Source organism: Cyprinus carpio, chromosome B7 (genome assembly GCF_018340385.1).
Source record: "Cyprinus carpio isolate SPL01 chromosome B7, ASM1834038v1, whole genome shotgun sequence".
Taxonomy (NCBI): Eukaryota; Metazoa; Chordata; class Actinopteri; order Cypriniformes; family Cyprinidae; genus Cyprinus; species Cyprinus carpio.
Genome location: NC_056603.1, coordinates 10,569,408 through 10,594,249, shown reverse-complemented (window position 1 = coordinate 10,594,249; position 24,842 = coordinate 10,569,408). Strand labels below are relative to the sequence as shown.

The following is a 24,842-nucleotide window of genomic DNA, read 5'->3' as shown; positions in this document are numbered from 1 at the left end:
TTTGCAGGAAATAATGCTGGTGTATAAAAAAAAAAAAAACAATAATTATAATATATATATATATATATATATATATATATATGTATATATATGTATATATACACATATGTATATATATATATATATATATATATATATATAAATATATATATATATATATATATTTTATATATATATATATATATATATATATATATATATATATATATATATATATATATATACATACATACACACACACACACACACACACATTATACAGCAATGTAGGAATGTATTTTTTGGGGGGGGTGTATCAAAAGTAAGCAATAAGGGAGTTTTGAAAAACTATTTGAAAAGTTTAATGGAAAATATTCACTTGTTTTGCAGAGTATCACTATATATACACACACACACACACACACACAGGTGCTCCTCAAAAAATTAGAATGTCGTGGAAAAGTTCATTTATATTAGTAATTCAGATCAAATTGTGAAACTTGTGTATTAAATAAATTCAATGCACACAGACTGAAGTAGTCTTTGGTTCTTTTAATTTTGATGATTTTGGCTCACATTTAACAAAAACCAAATCTCAACAAATTAGAATATGGTGACATGCCAATCAGCTAATCAACTCAAAACACCTGCAAAGGTTTCCTGAGCCTTCAAAATGGTCTCTCAGTTTGGTTCACTAGGCTACAGACTGCTGATCTGACAGTTGTCCAGAAGACAATCATTGACACCCTTCACAAGGAGGGTAAGCCACAAACATTCATTGCCAAAGAAGCTGGCTGTTCACAGAGTGCTGTATCAAAGCATGTTAACAGAAAGTTGAGTGGAAGGAAAAAGTGTGGAAGAAAAAGATGCACAACCAACCGAGAGAACCACAGCCTTATGAGGATTGTAAAGCAAAATCGATTCAAGAATTTGAGTGAACTTCACAAGCAATGGACTGAGGCTGGGGTCAAAGCATCAAGAACCACCACACACAGATGTGTCAAGGAATTTGGCTACAGTTGTCGTATTCCTCTTGTTAAGCCACTCCTGAACCACAGACAACATCAGAGGCGTCTTACCTGGGCTAAGGAGAAGAAGAACTGGACTGTTGCACAGTAGTCCAAAATCCTCTTTTCAGATGAGAGCAAGTTTTGTATTTCATTTGGAAACCAAGGTCCTAGAGTCTGGAGGAAGGGTGGAGAAGCTCATAGCCCAAGTTGCTTGAAGTCCAGTGTTAAGTTTCCACAGTCTGTGATGATTTGGGGTGCAGTGTCATCTGCCGGTGTTGGTCCATTGTGTTTTTTGAAAAGCAAAGTCATTGCACCCGTTTACCAAGAAATTTTGGAGCACTTCATGCTTCCTTCTGCTGACCAGCTTTTTGAAGATGCTGATTTCATTTTCCAACAGGATTTGGCACCTGCCCACACTGCCAAAAGCACCAAAAGTTGGTTAAATGACCATGGTGTTGTTGTGCTTGACTGGCCAGCAAACTCACCAGACCTGAACCCCAGAGAATCTATGGGATATTGTCAAGAGGAAAGTGAGAAGCAAGAGACCAAACAATGCAGTTGAGCTGAAGGCCACTGTCAAAGAAACCTGTTCTTCATACCACCTCAGCAGTGCCACAAACTGATCACCTCCATGCCACACCAAATTGAGGCAGTAATTAAAGCAAAAGGAGCCCCTACCAAGTACTGAGTACATGTACAGTAAATGAACATACTTTCCAGAAGGCCAACAGTTCACTAAAAATTTTGTTTTATTGGTCTTATGAAGTATTCTTATTTGTTGAGATAGTGAATTGGTGGGTTTTTGTTAAATGTGAGCCAAAATCATCACAATTAAAAGAACCAAAGACTTAAACAACTTCAGTCTGTGTGCACTGAATTTATTTAATACACGAGTTTCACAATTTGAGTTGAATTACTGAAATAAATGAACTTTTTCACAACATTCTAATTTATTGAGATGCACCTATATACAGGTCCTTCTCAAAAAATTAGCATATTGTGATAAAAGTTCATTATTTTCCATAATGTAATGATAAAATTAAACTTTCATATATTTTAGATTCATTGCACACCAACTGAAATATTTCAGGTCTTTTATTGTTTTAATACTGATGATTTTGGCATACAGCTCATGAAAATTAGCATATCATGCATGAAAAGGTTCTCTAAACGAGCTATTAACCTAATCATCTGAATCAACTAATTAACTCTAAACACCTGCAAAAGATTCCTGAGGCTTTTAAAAACTCCCAGCCTGGTTCATTACTCAAAACCGCAATCATGGGTAAGACTGCCGACCTGACTGCTGTCCAGAAGGCCATCATTGACACCCTCAAGCGAGAGGGTAAGACACAGAAAGAAATTTCTGAACGAATAGGCTGTTCCCAGAGTGCTGTATCAAGGCACCTCAGTGGGAAGTCTGTGGGAAGGAAAAAGTGTGGCAAAAAACGCTGCACAACGAGAAGAGGTGACCGGACCCTGAGGAAGATTGTGGAGAAGGACCGATTCCAGACCTTGGGGGACCTGCGGAAGCAGTGGACTGAGTCTGGAGTAGAAACATCCAGAGCCACCGTGCACAGGCGTGTGCTTTTGAACCAGAAACAGCGGCAGAAGCGCCTGACCTGGGCTACAGAGAAGCAGCACTGGACTGTTGCTCAGTGGTCCAAAGTACTTTTTTCGGATGAAAGCAAATTTTGCATTTCATTCGGAAATCAAGGTGCCACAGTATGGAGGAAGACTGGGGAGAAGGAAATGCCAAAATGCCTGAAGTCCAGTGTCAAGTACCCACAGTCAGTGATGGTCTGGGGTGCCATGTCAGCTGCTGGTGTTGGTCCACTGTGTTTTTTATCAAGGGCAGGGTCAATGCAGCTAGCTATCAGGAGATTTTGGAGCACTTCATGCTTCCATCTGCTGAAAAGCTTTATGGAGATGAAGATTTCGTTTTTCAGCACGACCTGGCACCTGCTCACAGTGCCAAAACCACTGGTAAATGGTTTACTGACCATGGTATTACTGTGCTCAATTGGCCTGCCAACTCTCCTGACCTGAACCCCATAGAGAATCTGTGGGGATATTGTGAAGAGAAAGTTGAGAGACGCAAAACCCAACACTCTGGATGAGCTTAAGGCCGCTATCGAAGCATCCTGGCCCTCCATAACACCTCAGCAGTGCCGCAGGCTGATTGCCTCCATGCCACGCCGCATTGAAGCAGTCATTTCTGCAAAAAGATTCCCGACCAAGTATTGAGTGCATAACTGAACATAATTATTTGAAGGTTGACTTTTTTTGTATTAAAAAACACTTTTCTTTTATTGGTCGGATGAAATATGCTAATTTTTTGAGATAGGAATTTTGGGTTTTCATGAGCTGTATGCCAAAATCATCAGTATTAAAACAATAAAAGACCTGAAATATTTCAGTTGGTGTGCAATGAATCTAAAATATATGAAAGTTTAATTTTTATCATTAAATTATGGAAAATAACTGTTATTATTATTATTATCTATATCTATTGTCTTTACTGTGACTTGGAACAATTTAATGCATCATTGCTGAATAAAAGTATTAATTTCGTAATACATAAACACACTTCATTCACATCAAATATAATCCATATGGTAAAATATGACTTCTAGGTCCATCAAACAACAGAACCCTTGAGTTTTAATTACTGTCTGAATAGGGCTGAATTTTATCAAACATGAGCAGAACAGACCACATGTGCAAATTAAAAAAAGAGACAAAAAAACAATGCATCAGAGGCAGCTGTGTTTAGAACATGTAGAGTTTGTCAAAACATAAAGGATGCTGTGATAATGTACAACATAATTACATGTTTAGAGTACTGTAGAACTGCATTTCAACACTGATTTGTAGTGTTTTCTGTAGTTAAAGCGTAGTGTTATCTATCAAAGCATTTTGAATTTAAATGCAAAATGCTTTGATGCTTTAAATTGAATTTAAATTCTAAATAAATAGAATGCTTGTTCCAATAAATCGACACCAGACAAAAATCGGCACAGCTTGTAAAAGTACAGGCATCATCGTATGATTGCTTCAAAAAACAAAACTAAAAAAAAATGTTTGAGTTAAAAGGCTCAGCTTCAGCTGAAGAAATCTGTAGCAGCTCATTCAACCAGGACAGAGGAGTTCCTTGACCACCCACAAAAAGCACAGAGTGTGAAAGAGAAAATCCTTTTTTTAAGTGTGTATTAGGGACTACAGCCATCAGTCAGTGATTCCTCGATGTCCACTCTGTGAGGTAGAGCTGCAATACGTCAGTCAGTTGGTCAGTCACTGGCATGGCTTCTGATGGAATGGACGCCATGGAGGTTGAGTCCAGGATACCTGCGTTCTCAGGTAGAGATCCTCACCTTCACTTGGGCTCATAGCTCATCGTGGTTCCTGGTAAGGTCTTCGCCATAGTTGGTGGCCTGGCTGCCCACAAACATGTTCCAGTTCTCAAGAATCTCTTCTTTGGTCAGCATCTGGTCCTAAAAATGTAACATCCCATTTGTCAAATGCATGTTTGTCTGGATATATTTCTCTTTTGTAAGATGCTTTGGAAAAAAGCGGCAGCTAAATTCATAAATGTAATGTGTGTTCGCAATAGTGACGGGTCCTCTAATTGATTTCATGACAAAGACATTTATTTAAAAAAAAAAAAACAGTGCAGCTGTATGCACAATGTACATAATGTTTAATAGTTAAAAATAATATCTAATCTGCCTTGGGACATCAATTTTCAGGAATTACTCTAACTAACTGTCCTTAAATTACTGATCAATTAAACTGATTTAAAAAAAATATAGAAATAGAATACCATTCAAAAGTTTGGGGTCCATTTTTTAATTTTTAGAAAGATTTTTTTAATGCTCACCAAGGCTGCATTTACTTTATGAAAAATACAGTAAAAAGATTAACATTGTGAAATATTATAACAATTTAAAATAACTGTTTCTAATTATATTTTCAAATGTAATTTATTCCTGTGATCAAAGCTGAATTTTCAGCATCATAACTCCAGTCTTCAGTGTCACATGATCCTTCAGAAATCATTCTAATATGATGATTTGCCGTTTAAAAGACATTTATCAATGTTCAAAATCAATCAATGTTAAATATAAATGTTCTGTTTAATATTTTGTGATTTTTCAGGATTCTTTTAGATGAACTGAAAACAGCATTTATTTAAAATATGATTTATTTAATAATGAAGTCATTTTGATCACTCTAATATGTGTCTGCTGAATAAAATAATTAATTTCTTAAATTAAAAAAAAAAAAAAAAACTGTACTGAACAAAAACTGATTAATGGTAATGTTTATGAAATAAATTATTTTTATTTATTATTTATTTTATAATTATAATACATTTAAATAACTTCATACTTCAGGTATTTTTCTCCTGATTAATCTTCAGTATGCATCTCAGTAGGTTCTCACCTTGTCTGTGTCTGACTCATACACCAGATGCCGGGCCTCTGCCTGCGCGTGGTCATAGTCCTGCGGCAGGATCCAGTGACGAATCTCTTCTAAATCCATCTTCCCGTCTTTATTCAGATCTCTGAAATCTGAAAACTGGTCTCTCTCTGTTCTAACCCAGTCTGGCTCTGGCCCGCCATCTTCATGAGCAAACATGTCCGCTGTAAAATAACAGAAAAGACTGAAAATGTTCTCTTTCACATTCTTAATATTAAAAGGACAGTTCACCACAAAAATGTCAAGGGTTTCAGTGTCTAAAACTCACAAAAAAGTGATCATATGTTTTTAGAAGATTTGTAGTACCTTCTGTACTTTATACAAAAATACAGATGAACCTACCAATGTATTCGTCCTCATCTACATGACCGTCTCCATTTTTGTCAATGTCCTCCAGAGTTTCCTGATAGAAGAACGTACAGTAAATGGGAATGGGACGAATCAGTTACTTCATGAAATAATAGCATGATGGTTATTTCCAATAGTCTGCATAATTAAACTGACAGTAAGTACCACTGTCTAAACTCCAAACCCCATAATCCAAGTGACACTCACAAGAACCACAATTTCCTGCATGTGCTCAAACTCTTCTGGATGGAGGAAAGCCATGAACTCATCTCGCTCTGCAGCTAAATCACCATTGAGATCAGCAGCTTTAAACCTGCGTTCATCTCGCGGAAGCATCTTCTTGAAGCTGAACTGGTCTGTTGCATCTTCAAACTCTTCTGGATTGGCTGGGAGAAGAGAAGAAGTTGAATCTCATGAAGGTGGCTTTTTTGACATTTAATCAACATTAAAACTTTGAAAAGTTTCCGATCAGAACGACTCACCGAGGTAGTAACCGTAAGTTGCTTGCTTATATTCATCCCACGAGATCTTGTTGTCTTTGTTCAGGTCATAGTCAGACCAGACCTTTGCAACGTTCTCATAGACGTAACGTTTCTGTACTCTCTTGATCCAGGCCTTGAGTTCATCAGTGGTAATATATCCATCAACATTGCTGTCAATACGATCAACTATTCCCCTAAGGAATTTATAAGTACATAGAAAGAATAAATATTAGAATGGACACCAGAGTAACATTTCTAGCTTTTCACCTCAAACATGGTGGATCAATTCAATCTAGAAGATTCAATTCAAAGTTAGAAGAACTTGACTGGTCTGCGTAAAATCCTGTTCCCAGCTGTAAAAAGTAAACTTTAAAAGCAGACTTTGAGCTAAAAACTCATCACCAAACACCAATGACTTGTACTTATGGGTGCTTTTTTTTCTATTCTAAAGAAGGGGGTGTCTCAATACTTTTGTCCATATACCGTATGTACAAGTCATTGGTGTTTGGTGATGAGTTTTTGGTTCTAGGTCTGCATTTAAAGTCACACCAGAGGTGTTCAGCTGGGTTTGCTTTCTGCAGACCAATCAAGTTCTTCCACACTGACTGAATCAATCATTTCTTTTTGAACCTTCCCTCATACACAGAGGCACTGTCATGCTAGAATTGAAAAGGGTCCTGTCCAACCTGTTGCTATAAAATTAGAAGCACACAACTCCCTAGAATATTATTATATGCTTAAACATTAAGATTTGTACTCATGGAATTACTAGTCAAACCTGTTCATTAGAAGAGTGTGTCCCAATACTTTTGGCAATATAGTGTATCTCACCTATTTTTATATAGTGATATTTTCTTTTTTATGGATGCAAAAATGTTATAGTATTAATTATTATTACTATTATAAATCCTCTTCCCACGTGAGACATAAGGCCGCATTAATTATTAGTAGTGACTGATTAATTTCCAGCATGATGATGAACATAATTAAACAGATTTTTGCTATGGATGTTTTTATTATTTTATTTTTTATAATTTGCATTACTCTGTGGTCTCTCTCATTATTGCAATGCTACCTTTTATATACATATACATATACATACACACACACACATATATATATATATATATATATATATATATATATATATATATATATATTATTTTTATACTGTGATATTATTATTTTTTGTTTTAATAAAAATATATATTTTTATGGTTGCTAAAATTTTATAGTATTGTTATTATTAATAGTGACTGGTTAATTTCCAGCATAAAGGTGAACATACTTAGATATTTGCTATGGATGTTTTTATTCTTATTATTTTAATATTTTGAATTACTCATTGTTATTTATTACGCAGTGATGTCTCTCATTACTGTAATACTACCCTGATAATCTCAAATAAAAAGCACTATATATATATATATATATATATAGATTATAATATATATTATATAATATATATATATATATATAAACATTTTAAAATGTAATAAAATATTTTACCATTTTTCTTATATTAAAACATTTTTAAAAACATTTTTTTTTAATCTATATTTGCATTTCATGTCATAGACTTCGATTTCTTTAAACAAAATATAATTTCTCAATTCTTTATGCTTATTTTTGGTTGAAATACGACCCAGAATTGTTGTTGACAGAAACCGGAGTCCAAGTGACTAGAAGACTGTCATCAGCACATTATTTTTGTCTCTGATGCCACGTTGTGATGTTCAGAGGAGCAGGTAGTTTTCCAGCTCAGTGGGTGAGCTGGGAAACTTGTTACATTGGCAGGAAACTTGATAAACCCTGATGTTCGACACATTGCTATATTTAGGGATTTTGTTGTCATGTGACAGGAAAGACATAAAATAGACAAATGAAGTAACCCTGTGCAAAATGATGTAAATTCTTCAATTTCTAACAACTTCACAAGGTCTAAACTAGATTCTTAATCTATTTCTCCTTTTTTTCCTCATCTTTAACGGCCTTATCTGTCATTGATCCACATATAAAGATACGCTTCAATGCTTAAGCAGCTCTTCTGAACAAACCCCCCAGTCTCACCCTAATCTGGCTTTGCTTTCCTCCGGGGTGAGCTGATCAAATGTGGTGGCCTCCTCTTTGCCCAGAAAGGCCTCGTGGTCGAACTGATAGCTCTGGTTATCTTCGTGGGTTTGTCTGCTCAGTTCAGGCTCGTGAAGGACTCTTTCTCTCCTGAGAGTGGGTTTCCCGTGCGCCAGACACGCGCAAAACGACAAAAACCATAAATACGTCGAGACATCCATGCCTGGAGGACGCAAACCAGCGTAAAGAAAGTTTAAAACTGGCACAAAGTTATAAGATAAGCTAAGCTAGGTGAGTTACGTGATCGACCAACGCCAAAATCGCAGAAGCTGCGGTTGCCAAGGAGACGCGTTTCAGTTGTTATCAACTCAGAACGAAACAATCGAATGTCTTCAGAGCGCAAGTCGGTTCTTTTCATTTTCGATTCAAACATACCCGGCGGATCACTAAAGGCTACAACCAAACACAGAATGGGTGCGTGTCAACCGACAGCCAATCGTAACGCGGCTAGCAAGCAGGCGGAATGTTAGAAGCTCTGCTATTGGTCAACCCGTTGTCTTTAACTCGAGATGGGCGTGGACGCCACGTTGCAAGATGACACGCAGGAGCGCCTGCTTCTTATTTTAGGAATACCATAGTAGGAGAACTTAAAATTATAGTATTACAATTTTGACCATAGCTGAAAAAAGTGTATAGTGTTGTTATTATTAGTGATAAGTTAGTTTCCAGCATGAACCTGAACATATTTAAACAGATATATGCATTAATCAATCATTAACATGACAGATGTTAATGTATTACACACACAAATGTATTTCATAAAACATAATGTAAAATCACCGTGAAAAGGTATGGTATGAAGTTGTAAAATACTTGTAAGACTGTGTAAGACACAACCACGTTTCATTAATATCACCAAATTGAGCTGATTTAAATTGACAGACCAAATATAATTTAAATGCATTAACAATTCATTACTCAAATAAAAGGTCACTGGCCTTAGGCTAGTTTCATTACAGAGCTGTGGCTCTCAGTTTGTGCTGGGAAAAGATGGCATGTGTTAGCATATTATGCAGATAATAAATGACAAAATTCATGTTGGTCTGTTTGTAGAGAGGAATTGGAGATGACACTGGCAGCAAGTTATTCCATCAGTACATTACATGAGCCGATGCAAATTAAGAACATATGGAAATATTTATTCATTTGTGAATAAATTCATTTAAACATTTTGACAAGATTTGCCTAAAACGACACTGGCAACATCATAGATGTTTGCATTTCATTTAATTAGCTAATTTATTTTTTATAGTGGAGGCTGGCAGAAAGCTAGCCTATAGAAAAAAGACACACCTTTCACTTTTAACAATGTAAATGTAAATCTATATATGATACAGACACTTTCATGATGATCGATTAGGGTACTCCCTGCAAACCGATTCCACATAACATTTCTTCAGTACCTGGGCAAATAATTGTCGTGCTGCCATGCTTAACATAAAGAGCATCTCTAAACCATTGATCTGCAGACCTTTCATGTACATGAACTGTGTGTTCACTCACTGTGCTTACATTGAAAAGCCTTTTGCAAATGGAAGGCATCAGTGAGGAAAATAGTGTCATAGCACCATGTTATAATGATAGATGATCCTTTAAGCATGCAATATGGGAAAGATTTTATAAATTGTTTCATGCACAATCTATCTTATAGATTTTAATCTAGCTTTACATTACCAGCTTTATGCCATTAATCAACTGGAAATATATTGATGGTGAGAATACGGAGGTTATTTGGATGAGCAAGACCAGAAGAAACATTTGTTCTCTCTATTTTTTCAAACCTACACATGCATTTATTTAAGAAAAAGAAGGAATTTCCATAAGAGGACAATATGAATTTATAGAAGAGCATTATGGTTCTGGTGGATTGTAATTATTCCTTTATAAGCTTACTGTTATTTTGTTAGATGCTAATGTTGATACTGCACCTCTTGTGGTTATTTTCAGATTCTAAACCCAAAGGCTTTATTAATCATCTCATCATATCAGACAGAGGAAGTGTTAATGCATTAGTTTGGCTCCCAGCCCTAATTTTCTATTAATTAGAATAGTTTTCATAACCATGTGTCTTATGTTCAACATTATATGACATAGTACTGACAATTCATTAGAGAAATTAGACAACTGACCATGATTGTAACACTGCTGATTAACTGCAATATGAAGAATAAAGAAGTAGGCTACACAAAGAAGAAATCACAATTTATATACAGCATACTGTTGAAATTATTATTTTAAAATATATATTATTATTATTATATATTATTATATATATATATTGCCATTTACTACATTTAAATATATATTATTATTATTACTATTATTATATATATATTGCCATTTCCTTCAACCCTAACGTATATATTGAGTTAAATATTGAGTTATGCTATTTTTATTGTAATTACGAATATTTGGGAAAGTCACAGAAAAGTCATAGAAACTGTTTTGGTCAAAAGCAGCGAATCCGGACGTAAATAACTCTGTGTGAGAGCAGCATATGTTTGTTACATTCAAATATAACACACACTCATAATCTCCATCATCCAAGACTTTAAAGCTATAATATCTGTTATTCAGTATCTATCAAAACGATCACAGAAGGGAAGGTTGAACAAGGAGAAGATAATCAGGGGGTGACACCAAATGCTTCCTGTGATCTGAAATCTGGAAGTGACATAAGATAAAAAAAAAATGATTGAGAGGAAAGAAAAGCAAGCAAGATGTGCTTTTGTGTGGAGTGAGTGATGTGATGATTATAACCATCAAGCTTGGACTGAAACACAGACACATCTCTTCATAGTCAGCCAACTGGAGCGCCTCATGAGAACTCAAAAGCTTTAGGGTCCTGCGAAAAGAACAAGACATATTCTCATTCAAACTGTGTGATCTGGATAAACTGGAAAAAAAATGGTTCACACAGAAATTAAAATGTGCTCACTCTCTCTCAGGCCTTCTAAGATGTAGACGAATTTGTTTCTTAATCAGAACACATTTGGGAATAATAAAAACGTCACAATAATCCACACGGCCCCAGTACATCAATTAACATCGAGTGAAGTGAAAAGCTGTGTGTTTGTAAGAAAGTTATTATGGATTATGAACATGTTTTTAGGCTGGCAGCTGTGGTTTGAAGTTAAAAACATCTTGATGACAATTTGTTTTTTACAAACACAGAGCTTTCTGCTTCACAAGATGTTCATTTGGAGTCGTGTGGATTAGCGTGATGTTTTTATCAGCTAGTTTTATAGCACGAAGTAACTAACTAAAACCAAAATTACTAGAAAAATGAACACTTTAACATAAATTAGTGTAATATGAAATAGTAAAATGACATTGGGAAAAATTAATTTGAAGTGTAGTTAGATTTTCTTTTATTTACATGAAGAAGGTGGGGTTTATGACCTATAATGCAGCCAGCCAGCCAACAGGGGGCAATTGAGTACATTTTCAGCTAATTTTATTTATTTATTGTTATTATTTTTTTTTGGTGAACTATTTAAGCTGCTACCTTAAATTTTTATGTATGATAAAATTGGCTGTACAAGTCATTTCAACTAATCTTTAAGTTTCGTTGAACCTCATATAACAAAAAAAAAAAAATGAAGTTGAAATTGGTTAAATTATTTTGGTGAGTTAACAAAAACATTTTGCCATTACTTATTGATCATATCATTTTTACAGTGTACAAGCACAAATGAATAACACATTGTGCTTTCTGCTGCATTTAAGACTTAAAATTTTATGAAACAAGTGCAAAGTCACCGCCACAAGACTAAAGAGTTTTTTAAAAAAGGTGGGTAAAACCCATCTTTCTGCAAAAGATGCCTACAATTAATACAATTAATGTCTAGCACAAACAGTTTAGTACTTGATGTTAGGGGATTGTTCAAATTGACATAATTACAGTTAGAAATTCACCTAAAACATTTGAGCCCCTTTTTCATCTTCATCTGGTCTCTCTTTCAAGGCCCCCCTCAACACATCCCCACGGCCTCCGGACTGTGCCAGGAATGTCAGATGATTAATAGCTGATTAGTGCTCATTAATAAGGGACTGCAGAGCCTGTAGTTCTGCCACTGCAAAGTTCACAGTCAGGGGCAGATGGGTAATCTTTCTTTTAGCTACTGCAATCCTTTGGCCAGTTATCCAATGCTTTAGCCAGGCCCAGAGGCAACTAGACATTCACACAATCATTAAATGATTTCTGACCTCCGTGAACTGGCTGGTGCAAAAGTATTGTATATGCTTTAACATATTACGATGAGTAAAAAGAAACTGGGTGTTGCAGTGGTTAAAGTGTAATAAGTAATTTAACTATTTCAATTACTTCATTAAATTAATGTAACTGATTACATTTGATTACTTTATAGTTACTTTTCTAAATTTTTAACTGTTAATCATTTTAAAACATTTAAAGCAGGCAGGGTTAACCTTATAGCTGTACTCAACACTGATTACAGCAGACTTTCAAAATTCTTCATCACTTGCAGAGCCACTACAAAATCAGACTTTTTCTTTTTCTTTTTTTTTTTTTTTTTTTTTTTACTTTGAGATCATTCTGAGGTTAAATAAAGATTCATTAATTTTATTTCCATTTAATAGCTATGATACGTTTTTTTTTAATTCAAATCTTTGAATAGCTGTGACTGACAGGAAACACTGGTACTTAAAAAAAACAGTTGATCTTTAAAAAAAATACAAATAAAGCGTATAAACCCAAATAGGAAATAAAATAGTTAGGCCTATTGAAAAATTCTGTGTCCTAAACTCCTGAATCATTGGTGTCACATATTTTAAAGCAGTCAGTGCAATTTAGGAAAGAAATCAATCATACAGTATCTGTATGTGTGTGAAAATATTCAGATGTAAACCCCTGTAAAACCCCTTGTCAGTTACTGTAACAAATTACAGTTACATATATTTTAATTAAATTACATAATTCCGCTACATGTAACACTGGCTGTGCATCATTCTATATAGCTATAATTGAGAATTCTTTTAAAATCCAGTTTGATTAATTCTTGCATTTTGAACTGAATTTGAATACAGTTCGAATTTGAATGAAAGTATAGATTTCAAATGAATTCTAATGTCTGAAATGCAATTTCTAAATAGAAAAGCAGTTTAAATGTTGGTTTGTGAATGTCCAGTTTGAAAGTGTCTTTTTTTGATGTCGTATATATTTTTTTCCTATAGGTTACATAGCAGCTACACCAGTAGGTGGCGACAAATAACTGCGCTAATGAGAGAATCACTGCATTCATTCATTCATTAATCAGATTCCATCAAATCATTGATTTATTCAGGAACGAAACAGGTGGATGTATTTTTGAGTGATTTGCTAAATCATTCATTCAATTCAATTCGGTTAAATCACTGATCACTGAATATTTGCTTTACAAAACTTTTGAACATGTAGAAAAATGTTCAAGTGCCCCTATTATGGATAATGAGAGGTTCATATTTTGGTTTTGGGAATCCCCATTCCCCAACAACAGGTTGACATGCATGCCAGGTCAAAAACACTTGCATTGTCTTATAATATGCATTTATTTTTACCTTACTTGCTCCCAACTCCCAAACGATTCACTCAACGATACATTTTTCCAAACCCCTCCATTGGGTGATGCTAATCTGCGGTAATTGGTCTCATTTTCATTTCATCATGTCTGCAATGCCTGATAAAGCAGCGTTTGTGAGCGAAGTGCTGCTTTGTGTACAGCGTTACCGGGAAACCGCTATTTTTTACCTTTCCAAAAGCGGCACCTAGTGGCAAAGAATGAATCTGCATTTTCATTCAGACCAACTCGAAAAGACCAACAAGTGGGCGGGCAATATGCTAATATTTCATGTTGATGTCAACATGAAACGGCTTGGGATTCGTTTTTAAATGACTCTCAATGATCCCGAGTAGACTCTTTCTTTTGAGAGACAATAACTTTATACATGGTGCACTTTCAGATTTAAAACTTTACAGGATTTTCATTCACTAATTGCTGTGTTAGGCCTACACACTGCATGAAAGGCACTTTTCAAAAATCTATAATAGGGGCACTTTAATAAATATTTACATTTGAGTTACAATTTGGTTCATTCTTATTCCTGTCGTTCCAAATCAACTTCCACTGCAGCGTGACCAATTCAATTCAAGTTCACACTCATAAATTAAAAGGGACCCTGTTCTTCCATTCTGAATTTTGCACAACCATGCTGTGAGCACCTCAAAACTCTGCCCTCGCTTCCTCTTCCGTCGTAGTTCCAAGAAGAAGCTGCAGGTCTGGATTATCCCCGAATGAAGCTTCTCCAGTGGGGCTGCTCTTCTGATGTCTGCAGCTGTAGAAGAACATGGACAGATGCTTCCACTGGCCAGTTCTTTTCCGGCACTCATCAAGAGAAAGGAATGACAAACTCAACTGGCTCATGCACCTGACGGCTCATAGTGCACAAAGCCAAGACGTTCACCATTCCAACTCACTGCACGAGAGGTTGTCGAACTGTTTTAGTCAAATAAGTGTCCGAATACATGGACGCAAAACATTCTGGCTCCTACACACCTCACTATAGACTCCCACTATGTATGTGAATGCTAAAAGAGAATTAACTGAGCGTTTATGGCCATGCAGGACCGCGGGGAAAAAGACCCTAGCAAGGGACAGAGAATGAAAGAGACATAGAGACAGGCTGGGAAACAGATGGAGGGGCTTCGGTGTGGGCACAGAACAGACGGGGCTGGCAGAGCCTGGCATAACTGTGAGAACAGGTACAGCTGTGGTTGCATATTGGAAAAGGCTGTTCAACCTCTTCCACAGCAGTCATACATACACTTAAGAAGATATGAGAGGAAACAGACACAAGGAGTCATTTGCAGGTCAGTTTAGGGTCGCAAGTGACGGAAGATCACAGAAACATTCAAATTTATTCAACACGAGTCATGACTTATGTCAGCATGGTTTTAGAGGCTAAGGGTCAAATACTAGCAAGTCTAAGGCCATTTTTTAGCAGGCAATCAGAAAACCTTACAGTACATAATCCTTAAGAAATCATTCATATGTGCTGCTTTAATAACCAAGAAGTGTTTTTTATAATTAGCACAGCTGAAAATGGCTGTGCTGCTTAATTGGGTGGGAACATTTTTAATTTTTACATTTCACAGTTTTTCCTCAAATGCTTTATCTATTTTTTCAGTCTTAACATTCTGTGTAAAGCGTAAGTGCAATTCACAAATGTTTTATGAGACATGACAACTCTATTGCATGTCTTTAAAATATAGTCTTGACCAAGTTTTTTTGCCGTCATGTGAGCCATACTTTTCGAAATATTTAAATGTTTTTTTTTTTCACCATGGCAGTAAAAAAAATGTTTATGTACAAATCATTTTTGTTCTACTTTTTTATTCCAAATGACTGTACTTTTTGTCTAGCTGAATGCTATTGTCTATAATACTGAACTATTTAGATATAAACAACAGTAGGTAAAAGTTTACTGGAAAGAAATACTGTAGTATATAGAAAAAGAATATGCACATTTGTATGTATACAGTACATTTATTAATAATTTTGCATGTGATAGCACACACAAAAGAATGTTTAGAAGTTGTGAGGAATAAGCCAAGTTCACTGAGAATCAGTTTTGTTCAGCAACACATGCATTTAGGTATTGTGCAATTTGTAGACAATTGCACTTAATGTTCAGCACGTCAAAATACATGAAGTTCGCTTAAATCAATAAGAAATTAAAATCTGGTGTGAACAAGAAATTAGCTTTTCAGAGATCTGAACTTATTGAGTTGAGAAAATTAAACCAAAGTGATTGAGAAAAACTGTCTTTACTGGTTAATTGAATAGGTCGGTGTATAAAGGTGTCTGCTTAGTTAAAAAACAGAAATACTTCAGAGAGATTTCAAACTTTTGAACTGTAGTTTAAAAAAGATACACTACAGAAAGTAAGAAAGTAACAATATCTTGTTAATGCAAATGTAAAAAGAATGAAGAATGAAGAAAAAGGCATGAAGAGAGAGATGAAGTTATCCAGCATCACTCTTGACTTGACTTTCTATTCAATAGTGGAGTTAAGGCCAGACTGCAGAAATAAGTGACTTTAGGCTTAATCGCTTGTTAAATTGCCCAAAGCGATTTTCACTTTAGATGGGCACTTAAAGTCAGTGACTGTTGAGTGAATGTCAGTTTCTTAAATGTTTCATTAGGATGTAAACATGCCACATATATCCTGGGTATCATTGAAAAATATTTGTCAACTGCTGTGGTCATAAACAATGTACTGTCTATTATGTAAAGACAACCAGTTGCTTTCCGGTAATTTATCCAGTTTAGTCTCAGAGATCATTTAAGAGGCCAGCAAAGATAAAAAAAAATAAAAAATAAAAAATGTATAAATAAATCAATCACACTTTACAAGTAAAGAGACACACAAATTTAATATATCTGCCCTGAGTGAGGTGCATGGGAACATTAGGAGTGCAGCTGAATTAATTACAGATGACTGTATGACAAGAAAAACTGCAAAAAGAAGTATGATGGATTTGAATAGAGAAATAAAGAATCAGCACCAACTCGAGCTCAATTACAGTAACCCTAATGTGTACGATACGCTCACATCCGCGATATTACTGCACGCACATTTGGTAATGCACTCACTGGAGCAGAAAATTAAGATAAAGCTCTCCAGTGGTGCTGACATTTCCTTCTGCTACTGGAAATCAACCCATCCTTTTCTTTAATCGTCTATGTTTGATCAGTCACTATCTATCTATCTATCTATCTATCTATCTATCTATCTATCTATCTATCTATCTATCTATCTATCTATCTATCTATCTATCTATCTATCTATCTATCTATCTATCTATCTGTTGCACTGTAAAAAAAAAAATTTTTTTTTGAAGCTGTGAATAAAACAAAGACTACTGGAGCATTTAAATGTTACTTTGTGTTTTTTAGTAATTAGTCGTGATATTTACTAGCAATTTCTGAGGACCGGAACGACAATGCACCACCAGATAAACTGCGCTGTCAGTACACATGTGTGTGTTCTTGTAAATCTATCAGTAATTCAAACATAATTTCACTGCAGAATTACTAAGTAATGATGTCATAAACGGATACTACATGCAGCACTATCTGTAGTAGCTAAGTGACCTTTGACCTGGCCCAGTGCATGCAAAGGTTATGTTTTCTAAATGATGTGCTAGCATGTCAGAAATAAAAACACTAACATGCTTGTACATTATTTAGAAAACATATTGCTATAAGGGATACACTCAGTTGGCATTATAGAAACACGAGTTTCACCTGCATATTTCTGTGGAGATTGTATGCAGTATATGCTATTAGGAATGTTTCGTATAGGCATTTTTATGTTTTACAGTATGTAAAAATGACATAATGGTATTAAATTCAAAAGAAAACTAGGCACAATTTATTAATATGCTGTCTTTCTTAGTCCTTTTTCTATCAGCTCTCCATAATACAGATGTCCAAATGTACTACTTCTGCTGTTTATTTACCTAAAAGTTTATTTACATAAAATCAGCTGAACCACAAAATATAAAATGATTTGATCCAGAAACCACCAGAGGACGCACTAACACAGCACCAACTAGACTAAAGAGCTCAGATTCATCACTTCACTGCACAAAACTCAAAAGACCTTCAGGTTTTGTTTGTATGTTTTATGAGAGTTGTGTATGTGTATTGCACTTAAAATGCTGTTTTCATTTTTTTTTTTCATTTTATATTTGATCTGTACACATACTTTACTCATAACTATCTGAAATTTGAATTGCATGCCATCTGATAGTTTTTATATTAGCTACAGTATAATATAAATCTGTAATGATGCTTATTGCTTTCACAATGCAATATATAAGGCAAAATAAAAAGCTTACAAAAATGAAAACATTTTATCTCCTCTTCACATGCAGCCTAATGAAGCCACACAAAGCTGAAAAAAGTCGCTATCAGCTCACTGCTTCAGGGCACCTTTACACCCACATTGTGCTTTAGTCACCCTAAGAGTCCTGAGAGATTAATCATCCAACAACACCGCTGAAACATTTTATTCTTGCTTGCTTCCTTTCATGTAGGCCCATCCTTTCCTTTATATTGGTTATGTATTTGTTTTTTAAAAAAAAGCAGATTTCATACTTAGATAAACTGTCCTGTCACATCTTTATTACAGGGCCATAAATACAGAAACTTAATGTTGAGAATAATGTTATGTCTCATCCAACTGACCTGTAAGAAAAAAGTTGTAATCCACCCCTGAGGAGTAAAATTTAAATAATCAAGCATTCAAATATTGCACTTTTTTTGACAGAGATACTCAATGTCATCATTAATACATTTATGTGCATTACAACATTTATGTCGAAATTAACTACCTAACAAAAATATATGTATCCCACACTACTATAGCTTGAAAATTTTATTTTAGTATATCCCAGTAATGTGACCTTCATTAGGCATTGTTTTCAAACAAGAACAGCAGCCAATGAAGAACATCATTACAGTCAATAAAAGCCAATGATGATGTACCAAGACAGAAAACCAATCAAGTACAGTTAGCCAAAATACATGCATACATCCTGTAAAAGATAAACAGATCATAGACCATACTTATTTGTTCTGCTACGTCATTGGCTATTAATAAATGTAATGCTGTTCTCATTGGCTGCTTTGTATTTCAAATTTGACTATCTGTTCGAAAACATTGCATGATGAAGGTTGCATGACCGAAATGTTGTATTAAAATAGGATTTGCATGCTATAGATGTGTGTGGTATTCATCTATTTTGTTAGATTATTTGCTTTTATTTATTTATTCTTGTGCACCTGCTTGTGTTTTGTAAGGAGTTGACATTTCATTTATATTTTGACTAATTAGAAACTAAAATACAGGTTTAAGAGGAATATTCATAGGACAGTAGAAGTCTATGAATTAGACATTTTCACCTTTCTGTTTAGTTAAGACATTGAGAAGCACAAGTACCATTATTTGGGTCAGTATATGGACCTGTGGAGGCTGAGTTATACCATCAAGCTAATGTATTGTGACTGCCACTGGCTTCTGCGACGGAGCCTTACAGCTGTCCCTGAATCAATAGATGTCAGCGAACTATTAGGGCAGTCATGACAGACACTGTACACCCCAGCCTCCCACTTGACATGGCAAATGTGCTCAGGTTCTCAAGACTGGGGGATTAACCCACTACAAACTTTAGTTAAGCCCCCCTAAACCTCCCATCTTTCTATCTGCGGCTGGAACCTGGTGCATCTGCTTGGGGTTGAGGGAGTGTAATTCTCCATTATTGGCCTTTATAGTCTACAGCCTTTAATTACAACAGTGATTCATGCAAAGACCAGATGGTACAATGACAGGTCAAGAAGGACTTCATTGCCTGCATTGCATTGTTGTCCTAGTGAGTTTCAATATAAGATTAGCTGATCTGGTTGATCAGGTGATCATGTTTGTGAACATGCATTAAATGCATCTTCGAAAGCAAATAAGTGGGAATAATTATCGTCTTCAAAACTAGTGAAAAAAAAAGTGTCATCAAGTGTGTCAAAATGTAACATTCTTAATGCATGAATGCAATACAACCAATTAAAAGTTTAGAGTGAGTACAATTTATTTATTTTTTTTTACATGATTTTTTTCCCATAGTAAGCATTTTTTAACAATTTAAGATTAAAGCTAAATGTTGAACTAGAAAATGCATGTGACATTGCCTTACAAATGCTGATATCCAGACCCATTTACTGCAGTAGAAGCAGTGCACACTTTCACTGAAATGAGTTTCCCGAACAGACATGACAGGTCTGGATCTGCCCTGGTCTGCAAATTGAGGCCAAAACAACACCACAACATCATATATAAGTAGAAAAGCATTTCAGAATCTACATATTCTGCATCATGATTCATTGATGCTTCGCATTCCCATTAAAATGAGAAACACAAAGGCAAAAGAGGCCTATTTTTCCTCCTTTGCATCACTCGCAGGCCAATTCAAGGATGGAATTCGCACCCAGCAATCAGTTTGATTATCTTAAAAATACACACCGCATGATAGAATGCGTCAGGAAGATGTAAGATGGGATGAGTGGGGTTTCTCCCGAGTCTATTTTCCAGATGGTTTGCTGTTGTTATTGTCCGATTTAGTGTGAGTTGTCGAACACGGAAAGGGTTAGCAACACGGGATCCATTTAAACCTATCACTTGGATTTGCGTTGAGTTCCTTACAGTTCTGCCTATGTTTTTGCCCCAAGCAAGAGTATATGCTGTGTCGCACGCCTTAATGACCCTGTTTGGGCACGTGGCATGTTATAAATGTGCACACACTTGTGAGGCTTTTACTCTGCCACATTTCATTAATAGTTTATTATTGAGAGTCCCTCATGAAGCACTCTACAGCTCGCCTTCGCCATTCACATCTCAGTTTTGTGTCATGTAAGACTACAGAGCATTAGGCCACAAACATAAACACAGCTGGGAGTGATATGTGTGCTAAAAACATATGAACGCAACAGTAAACAAACAAACACACGTTTAGTTAGATATCCCAAGAGGAACTTATAAAAGACTTATACTGTTTAACAATAAAGTTATTTATGAGATGCATAAGCCTACAGCTCTTTGTATTTTAGAGGTGGAAAATTAATAATCTATAGCAACTGTATACACGTTCTGTCTTTGAATTAAAAGGTTCAAAAATCATTCTGATGGTACATTGACTTTTAATATCGCAAATATCTTGTTTCTTAGTTCTTACATACTGTTCAGTATGCAATTTTAACCCCGAAAGATAATGATACCATTTTTGAGGCAAATTTTTAACCATTCTGATATTGAGAACTACTTCAAATTTATTTTTTGACATCTGTACATTTGTGGGGATATTTATGAAGCCAAACCACGCTTATCCATTTCCCCTCATATAACAAACACGCCTTATTGTGTTCTTGTTCATTTCCAAACACTTGATTAGCCACATACATATTTCCATCTATCCCTTAGGTCAACACTGCACAGTTAAGTGTTCTTTTGTTTAACTCTAATCTGGCATGGTAACATCATTTGTTAAGCACCACTCAGCATAAAAGCCATATCAGCTCTAAATGTGGGCTGGGGGGTAAAAATAGATGCCATTTATGAATGACTTTGACCAGCTCATTTTCACAGAAACCAAGTTTCTCATTACTATAACAAGATGGAAGTCACACCTGGGCCAGGCAGAACAAGCAGGACCATGAAGCCAGAACAAGAACTATATATAGTTATAGTTCTTACTATATAGCGATAGATAGATAGATAGATAGATGGATAGATGGATGGATGGATGGATGGATGGATGGATGGATGGATGTGAAATCATTTCCTAGAATTTTTATTTTATTATTTTTTATTTTTTTACCTTAGGCCTTGACGCAGAAATGGACCCCTCATGATTAGTTTGGGTGTATAGCTTTTGAACTGAGCAATACGTTTCCACTAAACGTTATTAAATCGTGGGGAGTGACGAGCTTTTATTTGAGCTGTCAGAGCAGCTGACAGCCTCGTTAGCTCCCATTTCGCCCTGTCGGCTCACAGTTTGCCTCGGACACTGAGTCTCCCCTCTCCATTTACCGTGTTATTGCTGCCAGCACCGCGCATCACGATCAATCTCTGGCGCAGCGTCGCTGGCAGGTGTCAATCATTTCATCCTGTGTCTACAGTCGATAGAATTTCAGGCGTCAATTCTGCGCGCGCTTTGAAATGCAACAAACTTATTTATTCCATCAATTGGCGTTTAATTAGCCCACCAGCTATGACACCTATTAGAGAGAATCTGACTTCAAACATCCACTGAATCATTTTGGAATCAGAAAAAAAACTATTGGATCATATGTTGCAGATGCCAAAAAGTGTGAAATTTTCAAATAATTAAATTTATAGATTTGTAACCGCCTCCAAATAGACTACAATTGTACAATAAATCTGGCAATTAAAAACGACTACTGCATGTTTATCATTAGAGTTTCCATGCATGCCATATAGATGATTGTTATGAGCTGTGGGCTTGCCGCTAAATCTTTATTCTGGCTGTGCTTTCAGATTGTGCAGGCTCGTATACTCAGGCTTGTCACATTGAGGTAAAGTGAGTTTCTAACATCCAGGGCTCTGCTGTCTGCGCCGGACAAATTGATTGCGATCAGCCTGAGGGAATTCTGCTAATGTCTCTGTCCGGGGCCGCGGGGTGGACTGCTTAAATTAAAGAGAGGGAGAGATTCACACATATTGCGGAAAAGCCGAAATACACGTAATACACATCGCAAAGCCATCAGCATCCTACAGAAAACTGGGACGACAAGGACCTGAAGGTAGAGATTTGACGAGACCCCCTATGTTCTCATAAAGCAATGAAATACAATCCTAATCTCTTAAAATCTCATTATGGGTGCAGAAAAGTGAGAAATAGTAATACTTAAAGGATTTTTTTTAACGCACTTTTGTTTTCAAGAAGACCCAAGAGAAAAAAAAAGATCTTTGTACATTCAAACACGACGACAATGCATAACCCACGATAGTCTGATGTCTATAAACCCTGGTCAATCCTGAACCTGTTTTACTGTCTCCAAGCAAAAGCAGCAGTAAACAGAAGATCCATAACATGCTCACGTGCTTCTTCTGCGTGGATAGTTGCGAGTTAAAGGCCGGTCATCAGAGAAGTTTTTCTAAAAGCAGACCAAAAGGCATTGCCTGAAAAGCATGAGAAGTGCACATCCCTTCTGCCTTTTTGGCTGAGATCTGAAAAAGCAGAAGGGATTCTTTAAAAGGCTAATCAATCAAAATGAAATCCATAATTTTACTAATATTTTAATATAATGCATATAAGGTTTTGAGGTTATACTTGAAACAACAACAACAAATACATGATAATACCTCGATATAAAATACCTTAAAATATGCTTAAAAACTTTATTGAAATAATTATGAAGTTAACACTTTAAATATTTTAAAGAGTGCAAGGAAAGTATTATGCTACTTTTTACATGATTAACAATTTTCAGTGTCGTTAATTTTTAGAAAACGTGAAGAACATGTTAAACCAACATAAATATAATAAATATCTACGTATGTCGCAAACTAGATTTGTAAATATATATATATATATATATATATATATATATTATCTATATAATTATATATATATATATATATAATATATCTATATATATATATATATATATATATATATTATCTTGGACTCAATTACACTCACATTTGTCAGCAAAACGTTCATAGTGCAGGAAAAATAAAAGGTGTTCTACATGTAAGGAAAAAAAATCTAATAGAAATAATGTAAACAAAAATATGAAATGTTAAAGTACATATAATCACAAACATCTTGTCTGCGCATATCAAACTTATTACTGAAACTATAGCACTACCTTATATAAAAACTTGATGTTGTTGTTATAGAGCAATATATGTATGTGTGTGTGTAGAGAGAGAGAGAGAGAGAGAGAGAGAGAGAGGATGCTGCGAGTCCGAATGAACAGATTTTCCTTCACGCCTGGTTGCGTTCTTGAGAGCGGGGCGTCGTGGAGCAGGGAACGGAGGCACCTGGCCCGGCCGCTGCGCAGCGTCTTCTTTTATTGACCGCATGATAAGCCGTGCGGTTTCCAGCGATCACCTGGAGAACCCTGCAGCGTTGCACGGTTTCTGTGGTCCTTAATTGTGGTTACGTCAAACAAAGGTCTGAATGATGCTCGTGCGCCCCATACCTTCTCCATACGTCCTAAAGAACCAACACAACCCATTCATTTCCTGAGAGACACACCGCGGATCTGTTGCGCATTTACGCACTTTGGACAAGTGACATCTGTAGACACGTCATATGAAGCAAATACTCTGTTTCTTCACCTTTATTCCACATTTTAACGGGCTCTGAGCTTCTGTCTTTTAACTGCATAAATATAGTTAAATGCGCGACAGCTCTCCATTCAGGACAAGATAGTCCATAAATGGTCGTAAAGAGCAGGAGTGATGGACACTAAAGAAAACCTCACACAACCAGCTATGTGGAAACAAACACTTTCACTAAACGTGCTGTTGTACCGGTTAACCATTTGATTTTCCACCTGAATGAGTAGGGTAAATAAGATCTCCGTGACGCCTTGGCCAATATTTGCTTAACAGACGGATAGCAACCTGGGATCAAAAAGAGACACTGGAAAAATAACGTTTAACAATTTCATTTTAATTTATTCTTATTATTTATTTTTATTTTATTTTTTTTTACATAAAAACAGCCTGGATTTTTTTTTCTTTCAAATATTATTAGGCCTAAAGGGTATTCAAACCTGTCAAAACATGTATTTCTGCAATTATTCCAGCAAAGATAATTATTTTC

At 35.6% G+C, this 24,842-nt stretch overlaps 1 protein-coding gene across 1 annotated transcript; it reads right to left on the bottom strand.

Annotated features, from left to right (window-relative positions):
- Positions 1–3,745: 3,745 nt before the first annotated feature.
- Positions 3,746–8,837, bottom strand: LOC109079087 (reticulocalbin-1-like). Its single transcript, XM_019094261.2, has 6 exons — positions 8,372–8,837; positions 6,302–6,495; positions 6,027–6,205; positions 5,814–5,874; positions 5,436–5,635; positions 3,746–4,483 (listed from the first exon to the last, which is right to left on the bottom strand). Exons 1-6 carry the CDS (start codon positions 8,590–8,592, stop codon positions 4,376–4,378), a joined length of 963 nt encoding a protein of 320 aa, XP_018949806.1. The 5' UTR covers positions 8,593–8,837; the 3' UTR covers positions 3,746–4,375.
- Between the last annotated feature and the right edge of the window lie 16,005 nt (positions 8,838–24,842).

What these genes read in the sequence shown, in the direction of transcription:
- LOC109079087 (XM_019094261.2), bottom strand. Translation starts at nt 8,592, where the DNA reads ATGGATGTCTCGACGTATTTATGGTTTTTGTCGTTTTGCGCGTGTCTG. An exon ending in GAAAGCAAAGCCAGATTAGG is followed by an intron (nt 6,496 to 8,371) that starts GTGAGACTGGGG and finishes TAAATTCCTTAG; the next exon opens with GGGAATAGTTGATCGTATTG. An exon ending in AGATGAGGACGAATACATTG is followed by an intron (nt 5,636 to 5,813) that starts GTAGGTTCATCT and finishes GTTATTTTACAG; the next exon opens with CGGACATGTTTGCTCATGAA.